The sequence below is a fragment of the Limulus polyphemus genome, unplaced genomic scaffold (genome assembly GCF_000517525.1).
Source record: "Limulus polyphemus unplaced genomic scaffold, Limulus_polyphemus-2.1.2 Scaffold888, whole genome shotgun sequence".
In the NCBI taxonomy this organism is placed as follows: domain Eukaryota; kingdom Metazoa; phylum Arthropoda; class Merostomata; order Xiphosura; family Limulidae; genus Limulus; species Limulus polyphemus.
In genome coordinates, this window is record NW_013666498.1 from 124928 (window position 1) to 149569 (window position 24642).

The following is a 24642-nucleotide window of genomic DNA, read 5'->3' on the forward strand; positions in this document are numbered from 1 at the left end:
ATTTTTTTTAATGTGTCCAAAAATCCTCAAGTCCGCACTGTTGTTAAATACTAACAAAACTTTCCTTCAGCATTGTTTACACTTGCATTCAAGTTGCATACAAATGTAAACATAATTTTATAGCATTATAGCAATAGTATTCAGCATCACTAACAACAGATTAGTTGTTTGTTAAAACTTGACATAGACAATAAGCATATTTTTGTACACTTTTTTTTTTTTTTTTATTAAGACATGTTAAGCTAAAGTGCCATTGATAATTGTCATATAAAAATGATAAGTTAGAGACAGAAGGAACTACATCTTTGTGCACATTTTATTTGTACAACACAATTTCCGAGCTTTGTGGAGCAGAAACAAAAGTGACAAAAGCTCTGTGAATAATATTGATGATTATCAAAGCAGTGTAAGAACTGACTCCATCAAGTGTTTTCTTCACTAACTGTAGTGTCCAAAACTATTAATGGAACAACATGCATGTAATGTAGAACAATTTCTTATAATCATGAAAATTCTGTGTTTGGCTGTTAGCTTTTAGTGTCAGTGGTTCAAATGATGACATTGGTCATGTCTGTATGTGTATCCCTTGTTTCCAGCATAAAATGTTATTATTTCTTACAAAACTAAAAGTATAAAAGGATTTTTTTTATTTCAGATATTCATGAAAAACTATACAAGGGCTATCTGTACAAGCCATCTTTAATTTTGAACTGGCGGACAAGAGGAAAGGCAGTTAGTTAACAGCACTCACTGCTAACTCTTGGGCTATTCTAATAGCATAGTGTTTTTTTTTCCAACATTCTTATAACTCATCCATTGTCCCAAAGTGTGGAGTGTGATCTGTGTATGTTTGTTTCTCAGGAAATGGGATGCAAACCATGGACCCTTGGATCCACAGTCTGATACACTATCCACTAGGCCAAGCATAGAAAGTTTAAAAAAAAACTACACTAATCAAATCACTTTTAATCTTCTACCAGAAACAAAAAAGCAGCCTGAATAAAATAACAGTCATCAGTCAAAAATCAAATAGTTTTCATATTCTTACATAAGCTCAGCTTAACTTGCCAAATAATAATATGGCTAAAATTCAAACATTTACTTTCCTTTCATAATCTGCTCTACATTTTTTGTATTTCATTGGTGAAATCACATCAAAATCATAATAAAACTAGCTATTCAAAATACAGGGAATTAAGTACATCATCCTTAACAAACAAGAGTATGCAAAATATCTACCTTGTTACTAACCCATAATTGCTTATACATCATACTGTACAACTGAATTAAAATACAGGAAAACTTTTAATATGAAAATTAAATTTTTCTTTATGGATAAAACAAGTAAGATGTTTTTAATATCTCTTTAATTTTCAATAAACACTACATTTCACAAGGTTTATCTAGCATAATCAGGCGTTACAATTAAATCCACCTGCAAATGACGGATAAACCTAATGAAACAGTCTGTGAAAAGTCAAAAGGTTTTAAAAACATATTACTTGTTTTATCTGTAAACAAAACTTAATTAACATACTGTATAGTTCAAACAAGCCTTAGTTTGCAGGAAAAGTAAAAGTAACTTTCTAATGTTGCAAGAAGTCTTATAATCTTTACTGATGTAAAAAGGTTTTTAGCTCTAAAACAGAAGCTTGATCTATCTAGTCAAGGAGAAGAGACAGGCCTGTTAGTTGTCAAAGAGAGAAAGGTGTTGTGTCTAGAAGAAGTCTTCTCCTAGACACAGAACTTTTACCAATGCTGCAAAGGTCCATGACATCTTTTGAGCTGCAGCCACAGACCTGGGAAGGTAGGACTGCCAGAATACAGCATATGTACACAGAATGACTAATTGGGTTTTCCACCTAAGGTTAGACCTCAGTGCACAAGAGGTAAGAATTATAGTGTTGCGCAACCTGGAATGTTTGAAACTGAATGGGATGGATTCTAGAACTCTTAGGCATTCACTGGACAGAGTAGTTTAACTCTGGTTGTGGTCAGCAATCCTTAACTAGCCAAGAGACTGGAGGTACCATTACTAGATGTCCACCAATAGGGTCTGTTTAACCACACATGAAACAGCAGGTACAGACTGACAAAGATATGGGCCTCCTTGAACAGGGAGATATGCTTCCAGGGAAGTCACATGTCATGGGAAAGCTTGGGCAGGGATCAAACACTTGTCCAAGCATGGGTTTATTGTCCTCCCAATGTAGGTGAGGAGCCCCTGACATCAAGTGTACAGCAAAATAATATATGGACTGCTTTCTGAAGTATTTCAGGCAGATCACTACTGGAATGGCTGGAACAGGCAATGTGATGCCTTACCCTGAGTCTTGACAGTCCAGCTCTTGATGCAATTCAGCACTTGAGTGAAGCATGACTTAGAGACTGAAATACAGTCATTGCCAAGTTGCACCATTGTTTTGACCTGGTAGAAGACTGAGTTGTCTGCTAGCCCAAGTTCATATCTCAAAGAAGGGGTCCCTCCACATACTTGAGCATCTGTGCTGATGGTCTGCACCAGATGAATAAGAAGACAGACTCTGCAATGGCTTCTATAGGCCACAGAGACATTCTTGTTGGCAAGTTCATAGTGGAGGGATATGTAGTAGACAGATGAGGAATCACTAAGATGCAAGAGATATATTCACCGTAACAGAGGTAAATTCTGTGGTGATGAAGTCTGAAGTCATAACTTTGGACGGACTGCAACACTAGCAGTTGCACCTCAGACAAAGTGCCCTACTTGAGGGTGTGACTCATGTAAGCAAACCAGCAGATGACACATACCAGCAGTGCAGTACAACCACACTGGTTCTTGGTGAATGGGAAAAATCATCAAGATTTGTCCATGATGTTTGTGCCACAGCTTATGCCAATGATGCTTCAGCCCAGATGTCACTCCTGAAGGGAGATCAGAGCATCTGCTTTGGTTGTGGGCTGTAGGGTCACTTTAAAGTGAACTGCTCAAACCTTGCCAACAGCAAGATAAGCAAGGTGCTCTAGGAAACTAATGGAGGTTGAGTCAGGACTGGCCAATAACTTGAGAGAGTTTATTAGGCAGCTTACAAAAAAGGCTTTGGTAGACAGCTTAACCCTCTCAGGGCTAGAGGAAGCTTAGTATGTGCCTGAAGATAATGGAGTGAGAGATACAGTTCCTGGTTGATCTCATCATATGTCAGGCACTCTAAGTGAAGCCACCACTCCAGCCAGTTATACACTAGATGTGACAGGAGAGGCAAAGCTCTGACTATTTATCAGTGAAATCAACCACAGAATGATAATAGTTATCTTTGATGAAGAGTCTGGCTTGAGTCTATAATGAATGGAGGGACATTGGAAATTATCCATCAGTTTTGCCTGTGCAACAGGTAAGCTGCCTTTTGGTGGGTAAATCATCTGATGCTGCCAGACTGGGACCAGGAACAGTGAAATACCCGAGTTTATGTTGTGGAGGAACTCAGTGCCTCCTTGTGGTATTACCAATTTACTACAGATGAAGTCTAGTGCATTGATGGCACATATCATGGTTGTAGAGTTAGCGTGTGAAATGTACTGTTTCCTGTCCAGAAAGCAGACACCATTAGCATGAACAGTGACCTGTTCAAGAAGGAATGAAGACTCGGTGTTATTCTGTAATTATGAGCAGCTGGATATTCAGCTACACGCAGTAATTATTAGTGGCATGGCAAGCAAAGTGGAGGTAGCTGAAGCTAGTGGTAGTGAAAGCAAATACTCAGTTGGAGATACATCTGAGGTCACTAGTTGAGGAGTGTACAAGTAATCTTGATTCAACACAGTGGCAGAAGCTCAGTGAACTGTTGGTTGATCATGCCAATATATTAGAAGGACTAGATGATCAACTGGGTCTTAAAGATGTAGCTCACCATTACATAGAGACAAGTGATGTATGTCTGATTAAACACTTGTTGAGCACGCTGCCCTGGAGCACTAAGGATGGGATCATACAGCCATCATAGGGTGCATGGTCATCTCCAGTAGTGATTGCCAGGAAGAACAGCATGCCAAAGTACTGTGTTAAATTCAGACAGATGAGCACAATGACCTAAATTGATGCCTTCCCCATGCCATGCACAGACAAATGTCTGGACATGGTGGAAGATGGCCAATGGTTCAGCACTTAAAACCTGACTTATATATACTGTCAAGCTAGATGACTAGAGCAAGCCTTAAACTGAATTTAGCACTCATACTGTTTGGTCATTGTAATGCTCCCACCACTTTCAAGAGGTTAATGGAGCTGATGCTGAAGGATATGCAAAGGGAAAGGTAGCTGGTCTTGTAAACAATGTCTTGGTGTTTAGCCATACATTTGAAAATCCTGTCAAAAACCTCAGAATGGTATTTCAGAGGTTAAGGAGAGCAGAACTATAAGTAAAACCAGGTAATTGTTAGTTTATATACACATGCAGGTGGAGCTTCTCAAAAATAATGCAGGAAGATCACCATGGTATATAAATGGCCTCAACCTGTGACAAAATGAGAAGTCCATAGTTTCTTTGGTTTTATTTCATATTACCAATGTTTTGTGGCCCATTTCTCAAAGATTACTGCACCATTATTTGCTCTCACTAAAGCTTATGTATATTTAAATGGATCAAGGCGTGTGACTAAACATTCCTTTCCTTCAAGTACCTTTTAGTGAAAGCTCCAGTGCTAGCATATACAGTTGCCCTTTAGAAAATTTTGATATGTATTTTTTGTGAGAATAAAAATTCTTAAACATGTGTCAAGTCTCTTTCTTTGCTTCAAACTAAGTCAAAGTTGAAAGAAACCACATTTTGTTTTGTATTACAGTATTTGTTGAACCTTTCATTATTCTGCATCTCTTCTTAAGGAAACTGACAGTAACACATTACAATACTAACTTGCTTGTTGCAAAATGTAACTTACAATACAAAGTTGTACCGACATAACTTATATTCTTAGCACTTGTTTGTTTGTTTTGAATTTCGCACAAAGCTACACATGGGCTATCTGCACTAGCCATCCCTAATTTAGCAGTGAACGACTAGAGGGAAGACAACTAGTCATCACCACCCACCGCCAATTCTTGGGCTACTCTTTTACCAACAAATAATGCCCATGGCTGAAAGACGAACATCTTTGGTGGGACATGGATTTGAACCGTGACCCTTAAATTGCGAGTCAAGCTCCCTTACTACCAGGCCATGCCTAGCACTTTGAACTGGATTTTGTTTAATTATGAAAACATAGCATACCTTACACTAATATACCATTAATCTTTTATCCAGCCATTTTCTGGGGTCTTTTTCTCACAGTTTTCATTACTTTTTGTCACTTTGGCTTTTATGCAAAAATTGTTATTGTACTTTTAAGATGAGTCTAACCTTACCTGAGCATTGTCTGGAGAACTGGCACAAAGGTAATACGTCGTGCTAATACATGGTAAAGCCTTTTCAACTAACTGGAAACAGTTGGGCCTGAAATATATTGTATACAATAGACAGATCTTGTACTGTAAGAAAAAGTATAATAACTATATCTTCATGATTCTGAAATACTTGAAAATCTTATTATTCTTAATTAATTCATCTGCTTCTTTAAGACTAGCTATAATAACAATCAGTTACCAACTATTATCCCTTTTTTAAATCTTATTTCGTAAACAAATACCACATATTCTTGTTAAAAGCTCTTCATCATGTCTTAACTTCAATTACTAAATTTCTATGTATTTATAACTTTAGTAGAACTGAATACAAAGAACTAGAAATTACAAAAGTTATGTTACTTCATCTTGATTGAGACTACAGGAATATACACCCCTTCTTGATGGGTCTTCCTATCGGGTCAAAGTGTATGTCATCACACTTGTAGACTTACATTCAAAATTTTATTGAACTACTATTTTATGAATGTATATCAACAAGTTTGGTGTCAAACCGTAGATTATAATTCAAATTTTAGTATTATACATTAGTTAAATTTCTTAATTTTAAAAGAAAATATAAACAAAAAATATTTCCTGAATATCGATTTTTGTGTGTCATGTGGTATGTTTGGTTAAAATTAGATGTTTGTAATGTCCAACTACAAAGTTTACAGTTTCTTAAGAATTAGAAACTTAAATCACCAATATTAACAAGCTAGAATATAAAATAAGAACCTCCTATCTTTTCTATTTACTGAGATATTATTATATTTAGTGGATCAACCACCTCTTCCAGTTTTGTAAATAATTGCTTACATAACCTGCTTCACTCTATGACATGCATAACCAATTGAAAACTCAGAATGCCCCCCCCCCCCCAAGTGGTTTTCTATTTACTGAGATATTATATTTAGTGGATCAACCAACTCTTCCAGTTTTGTAAATAATTGCTTACATAACCTACTTTACTCTATGACATGTATAACCAATTGAAAACTCAGAATGTCCCCCAAGTGGTTTTCTCAAACTCTGTGAAGTGTTTACGTGGGAAAACCTTCTTTTTCATGGTAGAATCAAAGCAGAAAGGTAGGAGAGAATGGAACTCAAAATATCATTTTTTTTAGACCGAAATACAGCTTAGTTGCTAAGCCTGATAAATTACAGTGGAATTCAGTGGTATTGATACAGTAACTTATGATTTTTTGTGATTTCAAAATGCATAAATAAAACGCAAAAAAAATATTTTGTTTTACATCTTCTACACAGAAAATTTGACAAGGCTTAGCAAATTACAGCAAACAAGTACAAAGTTTGAAAGTAGAAGAGATTGTTGTTTTCTATACTCTTTTATTTACTGATCTATGTTTCAAGAAAAATAACTGAAATTTAAGAACTTATTTGTAACTAGTAATATACATATGTAATGTATAATAAGTGAATTGTGACTGTATTTTACAAAATACTGGTCCACTAGAACATAGCCAAGATAGGTCACTTTGTAAAGTCCAGTTTTATACTACAGGATTCGGTAACATGAGTGCACATGTGCCATGTCTTTGCAACTTCTGTAATGTTAGTCAAACACAGCTGAAAGGTCAACAAAATAAAAATAATAAATATACAGAGATGTATAATTTTATCGAGATTTAAGCTATTTAGACTAAACATTTGTGGTTTCGTTTTATAATTTGCAGTCATCCTAGAACGAAAAAAGTGTAATTTATATCTAGTTCCTAATTTTTTTATGATAGTTACAAGGTCAAACAAATCAACCAAACCCATACAGAGATACAATAGTGAAAATAACAGATAAAATATAAAGTTTTCTAAAAAATACGTTTAATAATTATTTGGGGGTTATTAGGAGGTTGTAAAGATTTTGCAGGTGAAATTTGACAATTTTCTGATGCATAAAAGGACTTTAATCTTGAAATAAAAATTACTTTGCATGTTGGATAGTCAACATTTAAAAAAAATGCATGAAAATCTTGAAACTTAGTAAAAAATCTGATATTTTGTGTATGAAAGCCTTGTAATGTTTACTGATAATCTTCAAAATTTCATGAAGATAAGCATACTGTATTAAAAGTTATAGTATGAAAACTACAACAAGCACAACATTTTTACAAGGTCAGTCTCTGGGACTGAACCCATACTGAGAGAGTTATTTTTTTTTATTGCAAGCCTAAGAGGATGACATTAAAATGAATGCAATAAGGTAATATACTGACAAATCACCTAAACTGCTATAGAAAATATGTAATAATACATAAGTGAGCTTATATTATATTTGATCCTACATATTAGTAACTTAAAAACAAAACTATTTTTTAATGTGCTCTATGAATGAATTTAGTACTGCAAAACACTGGAAAATAAGTCTTCAAAAAAAAAGGGGGGGGGCATTTTACCTCCCTTATTAAAAAATCAAGATACTAGTGTCTGAACAAACAAGAACACATGGTCAGTAATAAATATTTAAAGTTAATAATTTGTTTATTTAATATTAATTTGGAACTTACCTTTCAAATAAACTATCATGCACCATGTATAAATAGGTATAGCTCAGGTCAATTAGGCCTTTTGGTTTTGTTCGCTTTATAATGAAGAAAAAAAATGCAATAAATATGTTAAAAATAGAACAGACACACAATAAAACAATATTCAAGAATTTTCTTATGCTCAAATATATCAGAGAAATTGAACTTAATTATACAGCAAATTTAAGCTTATTAAACTAATAGTTTGAAAATTATATGTTCACAAAATATTACTGGTGAGCTAGACATAGTTTATTTATGGAAAAATTAAGTATGATTTAAAACCATTTCTTCTACAAAATCCCTCATGTTCTGAAATTTACATGTATTTTAACATAAAGGAAATACATGGTAAAATATACTGTAACACTGAAGTGTTTTCAAATGGTGACACCACCATGGAAAAAAGCATTCCACACCAAATACGTGGTTACAGTCTTTTGTAATTCACTAACAAACAGTTAGTTATAACAGTTTGAAAATTTGGTCAAGTAATATATTAATAAAAGCAGTGTTTTTCATCTAACCAGAGAATGAAATACAATCAGATTGACACAAATTAATGATACAAGTATTTGTTTTGAAGCCTTGTTCCAACAAATATGAAGAAAAGTTGCCCAGAGCTTAAACTGCATCTATGACAAATATAAAGATGCATTAAACATTCAGTGATTATTTTCCCTTGTTTAAAACATCAGATACTAAATAAATAATCATGACACGAAACATGCCAATCCAAGTGTTTGACAAATTTAAGTACAGATCCCATTGAATCTCTCTACCATTCTCAGTAAACTGAACCAAACTATATTCCTTTCCTAATAATGACACAAAGATAAGAATGATATTATGATTTTAATTTCACCATATTGATAAAACAGTGAACAGAAAACACCATACAACCAGTTTATCCACAAGCATTGGTTACTAAATATACAGATATTTCCCACAAAAGTAAACAATGATAATGTATAAATAATTATTCAAACTAATACATCATTTTTTAATATCTAACATACTGTCTAGTTGTTATCTTTCCTGTGCATTTTATAATAGCTGTTCACCTTGCACCTTTACATGTTAAGTCATGTAATCAGAGATAATGGAAAAATATGAATTGATTACAGAACAAAATGTTCTTTCAAGTAATATTATTAACTTTTTGAATAAGTATTCTAAACAAAATACCTGATTAATTTCATCCTGCACACTGCCCAACTTTGCACTTTCTGATCAGACGTATTAGACAAACAATACATCATAAACATTTTGCCAGGTTTTAAAAAATTCTCAAAACAATTTCAAGTTACTTCTTTCAAATTTATCAAGCCATAAATTAAACATATTCGTAATGAATTATTTTAAATTTCTAAACATTAGGCCAAATCTAGCAACAAAATTTTGACATTCACATTTCTTTTTAATAAGACTGAAGCCAAGTGAAAATCAGCTTCTGATTTTAATTACAATTGAAAATTACATTTAAGTGTTTTAGAAATAAAAAAAGTATCATTTCTCAGTTGATCAATGGTGGCTAATTGAATAAATCACCTTCATTAGATATTTTTCTTTCTTGTTTCTGATAGTTATATTATTCTAATTTCTATCAGCCCTTGCTAAAAAACAAACTCAAACTGATTAGTAATAACAACAGAATTATTCTAATTACATTTGATTTAATTTGTCAAGCTGGGCATATCAATTAAAGCTTAAATTTAAATCAGATTAAGATTCTACTGAAAGGTGTAGTTGTAATTAATAATTCAGGGTATCAAGCTGTTTCTTTAGCAGAACATACATAAAGGACACTGCAAGGTCAGAAAAAGTTAGAAGCAAGACTGTGAGACAAAAAAAAGCTTCACTTACTTTTGGATTCTCAAAGTAGAGAAGTTGCTGTTCCCTAGCTTGAAGTTCAAAGTAAAGGTTTTTCCATTTTTTGTTACTTTGACCTAAAGGTTGTAACCAAGTAATCAGAACAAAGTATACCAAAAAATCTGACAATATTCTCAATACTTTCTTTAAAATTGCTTATAAATAACAAAAGTGACGAATTTCTTTATTTTCTGTAGTACTTTAGCTTCATATATGAAATCTAAGCACTTGTTTCTTTATAAACAGGGAAAATATTTAAAGCTGTTTCCTTTCTAAATTCCTTATTTTAGAGCTTTTATTGACACATAAAAATCCTAATTTGTCTTTCAAATTATTTTAGAGAAAGAAAAATACATTACAAAATGATGATGATGATTATTATTATAGGCTGATAAAAAATACCTCCTCTTCACAAGTATATACAAGTACGATGAATAAATGTCTTATGTTACAACAGAGTTGAGTTTAGGTACCCGATACCTTTATTTGTCAAATTTTTATAATAAAAGACACAAAGTCTAAAAATGTAATTTTGAAAGTTTCGTTCTGTTTTAAAAAGTATAGCCAATATGATCAACTGATACAATTGTGAATGAAATTCCACCTTATTGTTGTTCAATTTGCTCCTTTCAACTCATTGTAAACATTATTAAACCACTTCAAAAACTTACCCTTAACTCAAGCTGTTACATCAACTTTCATGAAACTTAGTATCATTTCTAAACATTTTATTCACCCTAATTTTTATTTATTACATATATAAAGCTGTAAAATATATTTAAAAAAATTTACTACCTTTTTTTCCCATACTCAAACTTTTGTGCCTATAGCCAATCAAGTAAACTGAGAAAAACTATTGAAAGTTTTTCTATGTTAATAAAATAAAGTTTTCTAATTATTATTCTAAAAAAATTTATTTTTATATACAGACAATTATTAATTTTTTGATTTACATAAATGTCCACAAATAAATTAGTTCTTTTTTGACAGGTAGAGCAGTTATGTAATGGTTGGAAAATAATTGATTTCCTCATGATTACTAAGTGACGTACTATACATATAATGAGGACAAAGCAACACAACATACCATACAAGGTTAGATTAGACTAAAACAATACTAAACTGAAGGGAATATGAAGATATAGGCAAGGCTACATAAAACTTGTTTTTCAATGCTTGCAAGTGTGCTTTGATTTTTGGTCTCTGCCACATAACATTAATTGTTTTGAACAAGAAATATTAAAGCTACAACTTTTTTTTTTGTACTCAAAAAAGTAACAGTGTAGACAGTCAGTATATATAAAAAACAAATGAAAAAGAAGAGCAGATGGAACTCCACATATTTTAACTATGAATCATAAAAAATAAGTTTTCTTCTATATTTCATTAATAAAACTTGCCATAATAGGTGTATATATTAAAATTACTAAATTAATTTGAAAATATTTTTTTAATCAAAATGAACTAAAAAACTGTTAGTAATAGCAATTTTACTGGAGTCTGCAACTAGTATTACAAGTGTTATTTAAGTTACCATAGTGAGCTACCATTTCCTTAAGTAAGAAGTAAAATTCCTACTTTATCCTTATTATATTTGCTGTTTTTGTGATAATTAATTTCTCTCTCTGAACCTAATGCAAACAAATAAATCACAAAACCATAATTCTAGATAATACTCCGAAAACAAAAATAACTTTATTCTATTGAAAAACAAAAATTATAGCACTTACTTTTTTTATTTAAGTAACCCGTCATACGAATATCCTTTTTACGTTTAGCTGCACCTGCCTCTCTGTTCTCTTTCAAAGTGGCATAAATATCTTGAGATTTTCGTTGGACTTCTTCAGCCTTACTTAGTCCTCGTGATTCATAAGATGTCTGATATTATATACAAAATAAATGTATTAAATACTGCACATTTAAATAATCAAAGTTGTGCTATGAACTTCACAAATACAATACAATTTCATGTGAAATTCCAACAAAAAAAAACAAACACACATTTTACACAATTGCAGTCCAATCTTTCATAATAATTCCCAACAAAAACATGGAATGTTTTTAAACTGCTGTAAGATTTCATGTGAAAACTTATATAAAAAGTATGACTGAAAATACTTTTAGCCTATCACATATAACCTAACATTATAGTAAGAGTTTCAGTTACATTTTGTTCGTAGGCCGCTGCTCATGAGTCACAGTAGTCACAAAAACTGATGTTTTTTGTCAAAATATTTTCCAAATTGCAAAAGTTTTAGACACTAAGTTATAAGTTGTTTCCAGCATTATAGTTTAAAATCTCAAAATGTTATTCTCAGAATACTGGTTGTTTACAACATCCATAAGTTTAATTTTGTTCACAGTATTTACCATCAATAATACATGTATTTAAATCTTTTCTTCACCAAGAATTTTAAAAATCTGAAAAACCATTAATAAACCTTGTTTTCTACATAAACAAGCTAAAGAGAAAAATTATACAGTCTCGTAAAATAAGTGTTTTTACTGCTAATAAAGTCACACTTAACTTATTTCACGAGTTATGCAATAAACAATGAAAATATTGGCAAAATTAAAAAAAAGGGTTTAAGATTTGAGGACTTTTTTTACTACTGATCATCTTTCATGTAAAGGTCAATTACAAGTAACAATTAACACTAAATATCTTTTATAGTTTTGTCACTTATACACAAAAAATATGATAAATGCAAAAGTGATATTGCCCTCAAACCCACACTTGTGGTTCATATCACACTGCAATTTTGAAGTAACTATTGCTCAAACTCAAAGTGGGCTTAAAAACTCTAGCCAAAAAGTTAATTTCTATTGAAAATGGACTGATAATGTGCAATATTGTCAGTTACAATTTTGATGACAACTATCTGGTATTAAAAGTGTCTGTTGTCAAGCAGCCAAACACCATTTCTGCCTATGAAATGGACCTTACTACAACAACCCCATATTAGTTGTTACGCTATGTCTAAGTACACTTCAAGTTTTGACAAATAGATACTTCAAACTTTCAGATCCAAAGTAAGTATTTTGAGTTTTTCTTGTAACTACATAAAAGTCCAATAAATAAAATTTTGAAATACTTTAGGAGGAATGAGCTCTGGTTTAATATTGAATACATGACAGCTTAAGCTTTAGTTCTATGAGAGTTTTCAAAGTCATTTTTTCTTTCCTTTTCCTTAGCAATTTTTAAGAAAAATCATATGAACATTTTTCCCTTTTTTGTTTTCTTTGACCACCAGCATATTTTTTACAAAAGGACTCAGTTAAGAATGATCTAAGTTTTCCCATATGAATATATATAAAAGCTTACCAATTAAAAGAAAATAATAACCTGCCAAATAGGTTAAAAATTATCTGGGCCTTTCTGGTTATTAAACATACAAATTTTGCTATAATTATTTTTAAATTTAAAACCTATTATGTTGTTATATTTTGAATTTTGGTGTTCAAAAAAATTGTTAAAAGATTGTACAAACTAATGAACAATAAGATTTATTATTATTATTATTATTATATTCTAGTATTTTTGAATAACTATTTCTAGCTATTTTCAAAAATGTTGTTTAATGCAATGGTTCACTGTTGAAATACGATTTTTCAACTAATCTAATCCTTTGCAATTTTGCATCTAATATGTTTTCTGGAATATGCAGAATTTTTGTCAAGTGTATTTATATAAATAGTGTGAGACAAGTTCCAATAATAGCAAAGAGTTATTAACAATTATAAACTGTAGTGATCAAAGTTACTATATTTTATGTAACAAGTTATCCTGTAGGAATTCTTTGTGTAAAAAGTTTGAGTTGATTTGCTTTATTTAACCTTTATGAAATTTTGTATTGTGGTTTGCAAAAAAATATACTGCCTTGGGTACCAGCATATAGTGTATATAGGTAAGGTTTTGAAACTTGCCCAATTTCTACTTGAAGAATAATTGTGGAATATACTGCTACATGTATCCATTATCCCAAACAACACAGCATATCATAATTTAATTTTTAAGAAACATATGTGCATATTTCATTTTTTAATTTCTCCATCACTTGAAAGTTAAATATACATAAACATAGTGGAATAGAACTTCATCAACCTTGTTCTACACAATTTAACAAGAATAGATCCAAGTAGGATCACAAGATAAAAACAAATTACACTATTTACCCATACAAGCTGCAAAACAATTACAGTTTTAAAATTTTAACTTCTGAACTATAAAAGTGCACCTTTATCTACTGTATATGTTGAGTATTTAACTGAGAACAAGTTTTTGGCAGTCAGAGGAATTGCACACAAGTTCTTTTCTACCTACAAAAGCAACTTTTGTTAAGAACTGCTTTGCCCTATTTTATAAGTAAATTTTTCACACTTAAAAACAGTACATATATTTAATAACTTTCCATCCTAGAGTAAGCAGCCATGCCTAGGGTAAAATCACTTGAACGAATGGTGATAAATACATCAATGATCACTAAAACATGGGTTAAATAAAAGAAATTCCAAACCTCAACTTTTTGACCATTGAATCAACTCAATATAGCTCGATTTTCAACTCCTCAAGCATATTATAGACCTAATCAGCATAATCTCCTTAAAGCTACATACGGTGCAATTCAGAAAATATTCTTTTTTAAAACCATAAAATGTATTATTTGTTTGTTCATTGTTAAGCAGAAAACTACACAATGCACTATGGGTAGCGAAACCCAATTTTTAGAATTTTATACCTGCAAACTTACCACTGATCCCCTGGGCTCACAAAGCTACACAATGCACTATTTGTGCTGTGTCCACTATGGGTATCACAACCAGGTTTTTAGAATTTTATGCCTGCAGACTTACTACTGAGCCTCTGGGGGATGGGCTATATATATACAGTGCCTTGCAAAAGTATTCACCTCCCCCCCCCCTGCAAAGTTTCCACATTTTGTTGCTATCTAAGCTTGCAATCATGAAACTTTTAAATGGGACTTTATATTTAGAATCCACAAAATCTACTTCAAACTGAGAAAGCAAAAAAAAAAAGACAGTTTTTAAAGAAAATTAGAATATTCTCAATTGCATAACCATTCAACCCCTTTGTCATGGCAACCTTAAATCAGTTCAGGTGCAAAAAGTAGTTTGAAAGGTCAAAAACTAAGCACAATGGTCTCTATCTCTGTGTAATCAAAGTGGTTTAACTTGATTTCAGAGTAAATGGATCTGTTCAAGCCACAGCTCACATAATGATATGACAAATCAACCATGAAGACCAAGGATCTTTCCTAACAAGTCAGGAATAAAGTAATAGAGAAGCACAGATCAAAAGAATGTTACAAGAACATTTCAAAGTCTCTGATTATCCCTTTGAGTACTGTGAAGTCCATCATTAAGAAGTGGAATGTCCTTCATACTGCCCAGTCACTACCGAGATCTGACCGCCCTTCAAAAATAAGCAGTCAGGCAAACAGGAAACTGATTAGAGATGCTACTGTGAAGACAACAGTGGCTTTGACAGATTTGTAACGTTCCATGTCTGAGATGGGAGTCAGTGTTCATACATCGACAATAACCCGGCCTGTGTAGACAAGTGGCAAGAAAGAAGCCATTACTGGAAAAGAATCCTCTTAAATCTCATATAGAGTTTGCAAATGATACTGCAGACATGTGTCCGAAGGTTTTTGTGGTCAGACAAGACAAAATTTGAGCTTTTTGGTCTAAAATCAGAGAGTCATGTCTGGCAGAAGCCCAACACAGCACATCACCCAGTCAACACCATCCCAACTGTCAAGCATGGTGGTGGCAGCATCATATTATGGGGAAGATCGATGGTGAAAAGTAAAGGTTAATCCTAGAGGAAAACCTGTTGGAGTCAGCCAAGAATCTAAAACTGGATCGAAAATTAACGTTTCAGCAGGACAATGACCTGAAGCACAAGGCCAAAGCCACACTGGAGTGGTTTCAAAAGAAGAAAGTGAATGTCCTGGAGTGGCCCAGTCAAAGTCCTGACTTGAATCCAATGGAAAATTTATGGTAAGACTTGAAGATTGCAGTCCATCAATGATCCACACTGAACTTGTCAGAATTGGAGCAATTTTGCCAAGAAGAATGGGCAAAAATTATATCATCTCATTGTGCAAAGTTGGTAGAGACCTATCCAAAAAGACTCACAACAGTAATTGCTGCCAAAGATGCTTCCTCCAAGTACTGACTGAATACTCATGTAATCAGCAAATTTCAATTTATATATTTTCTTTGCAGGTTTTGCTGCCATTCAACCTTCTTCACACATAACAGAGTTAAGTTTGATCATTAGTTTCAATAAAAACAAGTTTATTAAAAAAACTGTTTACATTATTTGTATTTCATCAAAATGTGACATTATTGGTAGAGTGTGAATACTTTGCACTGTAGATATATACACATGTATATATGTAAATTTATAATTTCCCTTACTTTATTTGGCTAAGCGAAGATCTTCAGAAACAGTTCTCTATTTGGAAGATTTGTCCAGTAAATTAAACAATAGCAGTAATTAACTTTTCATATTTTACTGTTTTTAGCTATAATTTTTGTACATGTTTCTTTTGTTCAACCATATTTTACATGCACTTTAAAGATAACCAACAAAAAAATGGCCATATTATGAAAAAAAGCTATGGAACAGTCAACTTACTTAATGGTTTATCTGATCTAATATCTGCTAATAAGTGACAAGTATAATATACGTAAAAACAACTAATGTTATTTTTAATAGTTTATTTAATTCTTTAAATATAAGTACTTTTGTAGTTACATGCTTTACATATTCAAGGTGAGCTTTTGATGTTCAACCAGGATTAAAACACAATTTATAGAAAATACAAGATACGTATTTATATCGTGAACAGTTTCAAAACAAATGAAGGTTGAATAACTTTCACCATGTTTATCATACACACACTACACCTAAGTATTACCTTGAGGACTGGTTCACCCAGAGTATGCCCTTCTACAATCTGTTCATTTTTGTATCGATTAATGACAGCTTCCAAACTGTTGAAAAAAACTGTTTAGTATCAGTACACAGATTACTTTTTACTCAATACTTTCAAAATGCTATTTATATCACACATATGAAAATATCAATTATTAAACTACATAACACCCTAGCCAGAAAAATGTGATATATATATATTAATTTATATATTTTGATTGATTGATAATGCTAATCACTGCTTGGAAATACTTTCACAAATAGTGCAGTAACTTAATAAGCAGGATTTAAAAAATGTAAATATGAAGATTAAAATTAAAATCATGTTTATGATATTCTGAAACTATATATTTATTATGTCTGAGTGATATGAATAATTCTCATATTTAAATGATACTTAAATTTCATGAAGTAATAAATCCTCCTACCTATCAAAACACCTTCCTCCCATTAAATATCTGTTTCCTCGATGTTCAATACGAAAGCGTTGAATAGTATTGTTGATATGAAAGAATAAGGAATAATTCCCAGGAGAGTTGTCTGAAGGGCGAACTAAAAAGCTACCCGGTCCCACTTCAGGCGGTTCAGTAAGAAGAAAACAAAAATAAATTGAAGCATTCATTTAATAATAATTCACTCTTGTTATGGCTGGTTCCAAATACCTTTTTTTCACATGTACTTAGGTAGATGGTTCGGAACCATCAAAATAAAAAATTGCATAAATAGCTGTTCATAGAATTAGATGACAGTTGCACATTGTTTTCATTATCATTTATTAAAGTTTTAATCTTACATAATAAATAGACATTAAAACAAAAAAACTAACTCAATTATGTAATCCCATAACAAGTGACAACAGTGTAGAACATCATTTTATAAAGTTTTAGGTATAGCTTCTTGATGAAGTATTTACTATTCTGAACAAGAACAACACCTTACAGAACTCGAGCTGTACGGCTAGACCAGACACCTCAAAGTTCAGGTACTAACATTCCTAGTTTAGAAATGCTTACCAGAGTGAACGAAGTTTGCACATAACCATCTAAGTGGCTACTCTTAACAAATAGTGAGATTGACAGTCAATTATTAACCACCACAGTTAAAGTGCACGTCATGTTCAGCAGATATTACAGCTCAAGCCTTGGGCTTTCTGTTCCACAGCATAACATGCTAGCCACTAGACCAAGTCCTGTCTCACTTCTTGTATAGTGAAGCAATCCAGTGAAAAACGTAAATCAGAATAATATTAAACTAAGTACAGTAATACCCCATTTAGTGCTCAGGAAGGGTTCCTGAGAACAGAGCTCAAAACAAATCAGTTATAAAGAGCGTCATTTTAACACATTAATGGAGATATGTAACTAAAGGCATTGTTTTTTTTACCTGTTTTTGTACAAGTGCTTTATTTAGGTACTGGTAAATTTAACGTAAATTACTCACTATAATATCCTCCTCGCTGGAAAAAAAGCAAATTTTTAATAGCCTTTAATCTGTTTGGTCACAGAGCCAAATACAAAATCAGACCCCCTCCTGCCACACCCACCTGTCACATGCTTTCTTTCAGGATTTGTCAATACTTAAGTTTGTCTTAATTTTACAACTATATTAGTTATAACCAATAGACGGACATGGTTTATCTATCAAATTACCAATTATATTAAGTTGTTTTCTGTACAGAAATTTGTAGACCACTTCCTAAGAAAATGTTTTTTTTCCTCAAGGGAACGATACTGTACAGATGGATGACATTTTAATGGTTCACATTGCATAGCTAGAAATGACACAAAAATTGTGATAGTTACGGGACATTGTCTGCTTTTTGCATGTTATTATTCTATGTTTTTTGTTGCATCATTTTATTAAATAAAAATTATTGAGCTCACTACTACCATCAGTATGAAAAAGTAATGTTCAGAGAGTTATGGATTTTCATAATTTTCTCTCTCTCGTGAAAAAAAAAAAAAATCTCTCAAGGAGACAAGAACTCCATAACGAATCAGCTTATAGCAGGGTCTTACTGTGCTTGAACACTAGTCAACCCCAGATGAAGAATGGCCATTTCGTGATCCATGGTGGGTTTCAAATCAATCATAATATTTTGGTTAAATATAAATTAAGATCATTTATGGCTATCATCTTCAACATTTTACACCCTTTCCATACAGAGATATGAGCATAACCGATTCCAGAAAATAATTAAATATAATATTTATACAAGTTTCATCTCTATTTCTCTCTTTATTTCTATTAAACATTTTAGCATTTTTTTATTTAGGTTTTTGCACTGGATCTGCCCCGAGTCAAATTAATAAAAAATATACACCAGAATAACACTAAACTAAAAATTTGAATGTTAGTTAACTCAAGTAAAAAAATGTATACCAAAATTATATTCATCTCAACATACAAACATGAATCAATTCTAGTAAAACATTTATACCAGAGAAATAATAATCTCAACTATTCAAATCAAGTAAAAAGTATATAATGAAATGATAATTTCAACATCTATACACTAGTAAACTCCAGTAGGAAATGTATTCTGGAAAGATAATAATAAAATAATATATACACACTAGTCAAAGCACAAAGGTCACATGTATATATGCAACATCATTTGTGATATAAACATTAACTTTATAAGATAAAACCCTTTTCTTTAGCATGCATATTCCCTTTCCAAATGTGAATTTTAGGTTATATGAGTACAAAAAAAAAAGGTGTGAATGCAAGACAGTGTATTGGGTCTTTTCAAATAAAATTCCAGAAAACATTAGCATAATAAATTCACTGAACCAGTAATTAATATGCAAGAAGTATCATTCAACATTGCACAGTTCTAAATTTCAAATGGAATAAAAATATAGCTTTTCTGGAAATCCACTAAAAAATGGTTATAGCTACATATATCAACATTAATTTTATGAATTACAAAGAAATAGAATTGTCTTACCTGATGTTAAAACTTGAGCTCCTGTATTTGGTAAAAGTGTAAGGATTTTGCATGTACTGTTAATTAATATTATCATACTATCTTTTGGCCATAAAAGATATAGAACAATACAAAATTTCAAAAAACTTTAAATAAGCCCTTTTTTGTAATGAGAAACAACAATTAATTTGGGAAATTCTAAGAATCGTAATTCATATAAAAAAAATTAAACTCAATGTTATTTGTTTTCTCTCATAACTAAAATTTGTGCTCAATCTATTTTTGAATTCAACAACTGTCTTCAAGTTAGACCAATTCTGAAGAAATTCATCCCCATCAATACCTCTGTATGTGGACAAATAAGAAAATAGAGCCAGGCCTTTTGTAATGGTGAATTTTCTTTTTATATAAATATGGTATCTGAACTGTCTTTTATATTTCTTTCTCACTTGATTCATAAATACTACAGATGAAAGAAAAAAAAAAACTACACATTAAACAGCTTCTCTACTGAACAGTTCAGAAGAATAAACTAATAGCATTAGTGCTACTTAATCTAAAAACACTTCAAACGTAGGCTACTTGTTGTGAGTAAAGATCAACTCAAACAACATACATATGAATATAGCACAATTTCTCAATCTCAATTTAAGATTATAGTTGGGGTAATCAAGGTGCACTTACAGGGTTTCCCCAAGATTTCCAGTTAATATGGAATATGTTTGAGCTTAACACAATTTCAATTTCTTATAATTTGTTTCTATAATACCGTAAATACTACTAGACTATAGTAATTTTTATGTTTTTCCTATCAATATTCAGCTCTTCACAGCAATTGTTATATTAAACCAAATCTACAAAATAACTATGATGGTTATAATAAACAATTTTCATCCACTTAGCTCAAAAGCAACAAAAGCTTACTCATTAATTCTTTTTTTTACTACACCCATCAATCATTGGGTTATATCTATTTGATTCCTATTTCTGAAAATCAAGGTAAATACCAATGAAGGAGCCATATTTACTTTCTTTCAACCATCTGGTTGAGCTGGCATTGTTAATTAACTCTATGGTTATGGGTAGGTCCACTGAGCTCAGCTCGTATGCAGAATGATACACTGTTCAACAATACTTACAATAACTCTGAGCTTTCTTAGCGTATCTTTATAAAGATCTTGTTAAAGATTACAAGTATTTTGTACACAAAGAATGAGATTGTTTTAATTATTTTAATTAGAAATTTCTAATTTTTGTATTGTAATTATTTACACTCAGACTGAATATTTCAAGTATTATCATTAACATATTGTGCAGTAAAATGTTTAAAATAAAAAATTTACATAACTTTTAATTTTTTGCCAAATAATCTTGAAAACCTTCTTAGTTTATATACTTAATTGTAAATTTTTACTTTTTCACAAAAAGTTTATTTTGATGTTTTATTTCCTTTCCTATCCTTTAGTATTATTACTTATCATGACACATGTGAGTAGGCATTCTCAGGGTTTCCTCAGCAGCGACACTTTAGCTGTCATCAAAACCTTTGGACATTTGCCAACTACACTAAGCCTGATAAACTGAGGTAGTCTGACTTATATTTTTAAAAAATTATTAAATTTTCTAATATGCATTTTAAAATATAATTAACACATAATTATCTGAAATATAAAACTCAAAACTAAAATAAAATTTAATTGTCTATCTAACTAACATACTTATAGGTGAAAAATAACACTCAAGTGCTAGCGATGACACAAGCAGCAACAATGCTAAGAGCATTTGACAAGTTCTCTGTGGAATTCTTCAACCCAATTTTAAAATAAATGTTGGAATATAGTATTTCAAAACATGGATTGTTTTGTTTTGGGTATTACAATGTTTTTTGGAGTCTTTTTTGTTCCAAAATACTGGATAACTTTGTGTTAAAGGTGGGCATAATCTATTTAAATCAGAAAAAGTTTCCTGATTTTTTATTTTTACATGTAATCACATCAGTTACATTACCATCAACTAAAATTACTATTTTAATACTATTACTATTAAGATTACAGCTTCATATTAAACCCTATTTTGAATCTAACTGGTGTTAGACACTCCACAAAAGTCACAAGTTGTGACACACTTCCTCAGAACTGCTCTACCATAAACATTGTTTTCTTCAAAAGTATTCTGTTTCAAAGGTTTATAATGATCTTTTCAAAAGCTAACCTAAAAAACCTGACAAAACAGGAGAAACATACTTTTTGCAAGTTTCTCTACTGCAGCCTCTTTTGTGATATTTCCATGAAACCATGGGTAGATTTCGTTGGCATCAACATCATCATCCTACAGGGGGGAAAAAAAATCAATAAAATCTAATTTACTATTACACACACACACACACACACACGCATATATATATATCCAACACTAAATTATCAAAAATTTTTCACTTATCAGACTTTAGAATTAAACATGTAAATAATGATTTTCTACAGTACACAATGTTGAGATGCAAACAATATTAAACAACAATTTATTTCATTCTTGTATACAAGGCATCCACTTCACAATCGATACAGTTAAAATGCTGCACAGACTAACTGAAAAAAAAACATGTTTCCCAATGACTGCACTTACCAAACTAAGGATGAATGAGAATGAAGTTGTAACATTTGATGTTAATAAATCCTTTTAGACCAGAACATGCAACCTTGCCTTAATAAACAATCACAATGTGCCCCTGTAGTTCTGCAAACTGTAGGACTTTACAAGACTGCATGAATATAACAATCCCAAAACTAAAACATACAACATTTGTTGGAACCCAAAAACATGTGGGAGTTTAACAGAAATAATACAATCTATGTATGGTAGTTCAGTCACCTGTTTCAATGACAAGCAGTAACCAATTTTAACCATTTTCTTTTTTTACTTTGCTTTCCAAAAAAAGCAATCACTGTAAATATAAAGCTCAATAACTTCACCACTAAAAACACTTAATCAGTATTTACTAAACTTTGTTGACTGAAACAGTGACAAATACCAATGATTGATCACCGATATTTAACTGTAATTGGCAAAAAAGATACCAGAGTTGCAATGAGAAACTGATGTTAATTTGTTTCTTTCTGTAATGCAAAAGAATTGAATTCTAAAGAAAAAATCATTTTACCTGTATTTGCATTTTAATATCAGTAAGCTATTCATAAAAAATTTAAGGAGAGAGCTTATATTTTTTTAGTTATCAATACATACACATATGAATTTTTGAGTTTAACTACTTTTTGCAAGTTTCTTTACAGCAGCCTCTTTTGTAAAATTTTCATAAAACCATGGGTAGATTTCACTGGCATCAACATTTTATCATGTATAAAGTTTCATGTTCTATTTCTATTGCATCATGTACAAATCATTAAACATGACAAAAAATAATTTATTCTGGTTAAGAAGTTAGCACACAGGATCACCTACAAAAGTTATCATGTTTTCAAACAAGACCCAAATCTTGAGTGCTTTCGAACAGTTGACTATTCTTCTTCTTACTCTCCTGAAGGAGAATAGTCAACTATTCAAAAGTGCTTGAGTTTTGGGTCTCATTTGAATACATTGAAAAATAATTTATTTTATTTTCACAACATCTTCGTCTTATCCAATGAAATATGTGTTGTAGCTCACAAAAAAATGTTCTAGTATATTTATAGGCTGATACCTTTATCAAATGTCTGTTAATCACAAAATATTTCATTACATATACATGTTAGTATCTTTGTTCAAACCTCAGGATCACAATCCATATACTGAATCAGACTGGTGGTCAAACATTGATAATGCTATTCTTATTTTTTAACCTATTTGCATATGAAACATCAGTATTGTGTTATTTACTCCAACATATCTTCAAGTATTAACTATGGTTGTTATTAAACTCTACAATATTAGCAATGCTCATGTCTTCTACAATTATAAAATGAGAAACTGTGTTTTGGCAGCATTTAGATGGTAGATTAACATGTAAAATCTTACAATATAATAATTTGGGAAAAACAGAAGTCTGTCCATTGAGTTGCACTTCAATGAACCAATTTTTTCTGACATTCACCTCTATCCATGGTACATTCATTCAATTGGTCACAAATTTATGTCTATCAAGGTGTAAATATTAACAGGTTTCTAGTGCAAGTGATTTCTTTAACACGATGACTACCGGCTACTAACTTTCTTAATAAGCAATGCAAGTCTTGCTATATTTCATTCCAACAATAAAACTAGTGGATGAATATGTTCGAAACTTCATAAGAACTTTCCTAAATGTATGTAGTTTAAGAAACATAAAGCCTGTTACTTTTGATAAATTTAGTTATTTTGCATTATGATCTTTAATATCTTGGAAAATTACATTAGGAAATGGTATTTATAAGAAATGATTACGATATTTATATTTGTTCCAGATTTGAACTTATTACTTTTTATGTTTTAGTACATTATGTTGGAATCTCAAAAAATTTGTATCGTCCATAAAATGCAAATTTTATCTATTTTTAATTTTTTCATAATCACGTACTCTCCTTATGGTTTCAAGTAATATACAAGACCCAAAAAATGATATTTGTAAATAAACCTAAACAATAAGTGAGTATTTTTATTTTTTAACTAGGATTTCATGTTTATATATGTACATAAAAATATTTTAATTTTGTATCATAAATATATTTTTATTTCAAGTTTATCTTTCATTGCAGTCGTACTTTTGTTTATTGTACTGAATAAACCGTGGGGTCAGCAGTGTGAACTTTGTACGTTTTCTGTGAACTATCTCCTCCCTGTTGGGGGGTCACTCTCGTTCAACCGAGTGTGGGCGCATTTGAACGTTACTGTAGATATGATAGTAAGAAAGCTTTTCGGTACTTGAATATCATTTCTTTTGAACTTT

General features: G+C 31.3%; 1 protein-coding gene across 2 annotated transcripts in view; it reads right to left on the reverse strand.

Annotated features, from left to right (window-relative positions):
- LOC106461054 (ras GTPase-activating protein 1-like) overlaps positions 1-24642 on the reverse strand; it is a 75207-nt gene that overhangs the window by 29211 nt on the left and 21354 nt on the right. Inside the window, exons 6-12 of one of the 2 annotated variants that reach the window (XM_022387877.1) lie at positions 21971-22055; positions 17224-17380; positions 16779-16854; positions 11559-11706; positions 9823-9905; positions 7939-8012; positions 5378-5465 (exon numbers count right to left, since the gene is read on the reverse strand). In XM_022387877.1, coding sequence (XP_022243585.1) covers positions 5378-5465; positions 7939-8012; positions 9823-9905; positions 11559-11706; positions 16779-16854; positions 17224-17380; positions 21971-22055 — 711 coding nt within the window. The remainder of the gene's footprint in view (positions 1-5377; positions 5466-7938; positions 8013-9822; positions 9906-11558; positions 11707-16778; positions 16855-17223; positions 17381-21970; positions 22056-24642) is intronic. The other variant, XM_022387878.1, reaches the window with a different exon arrangement.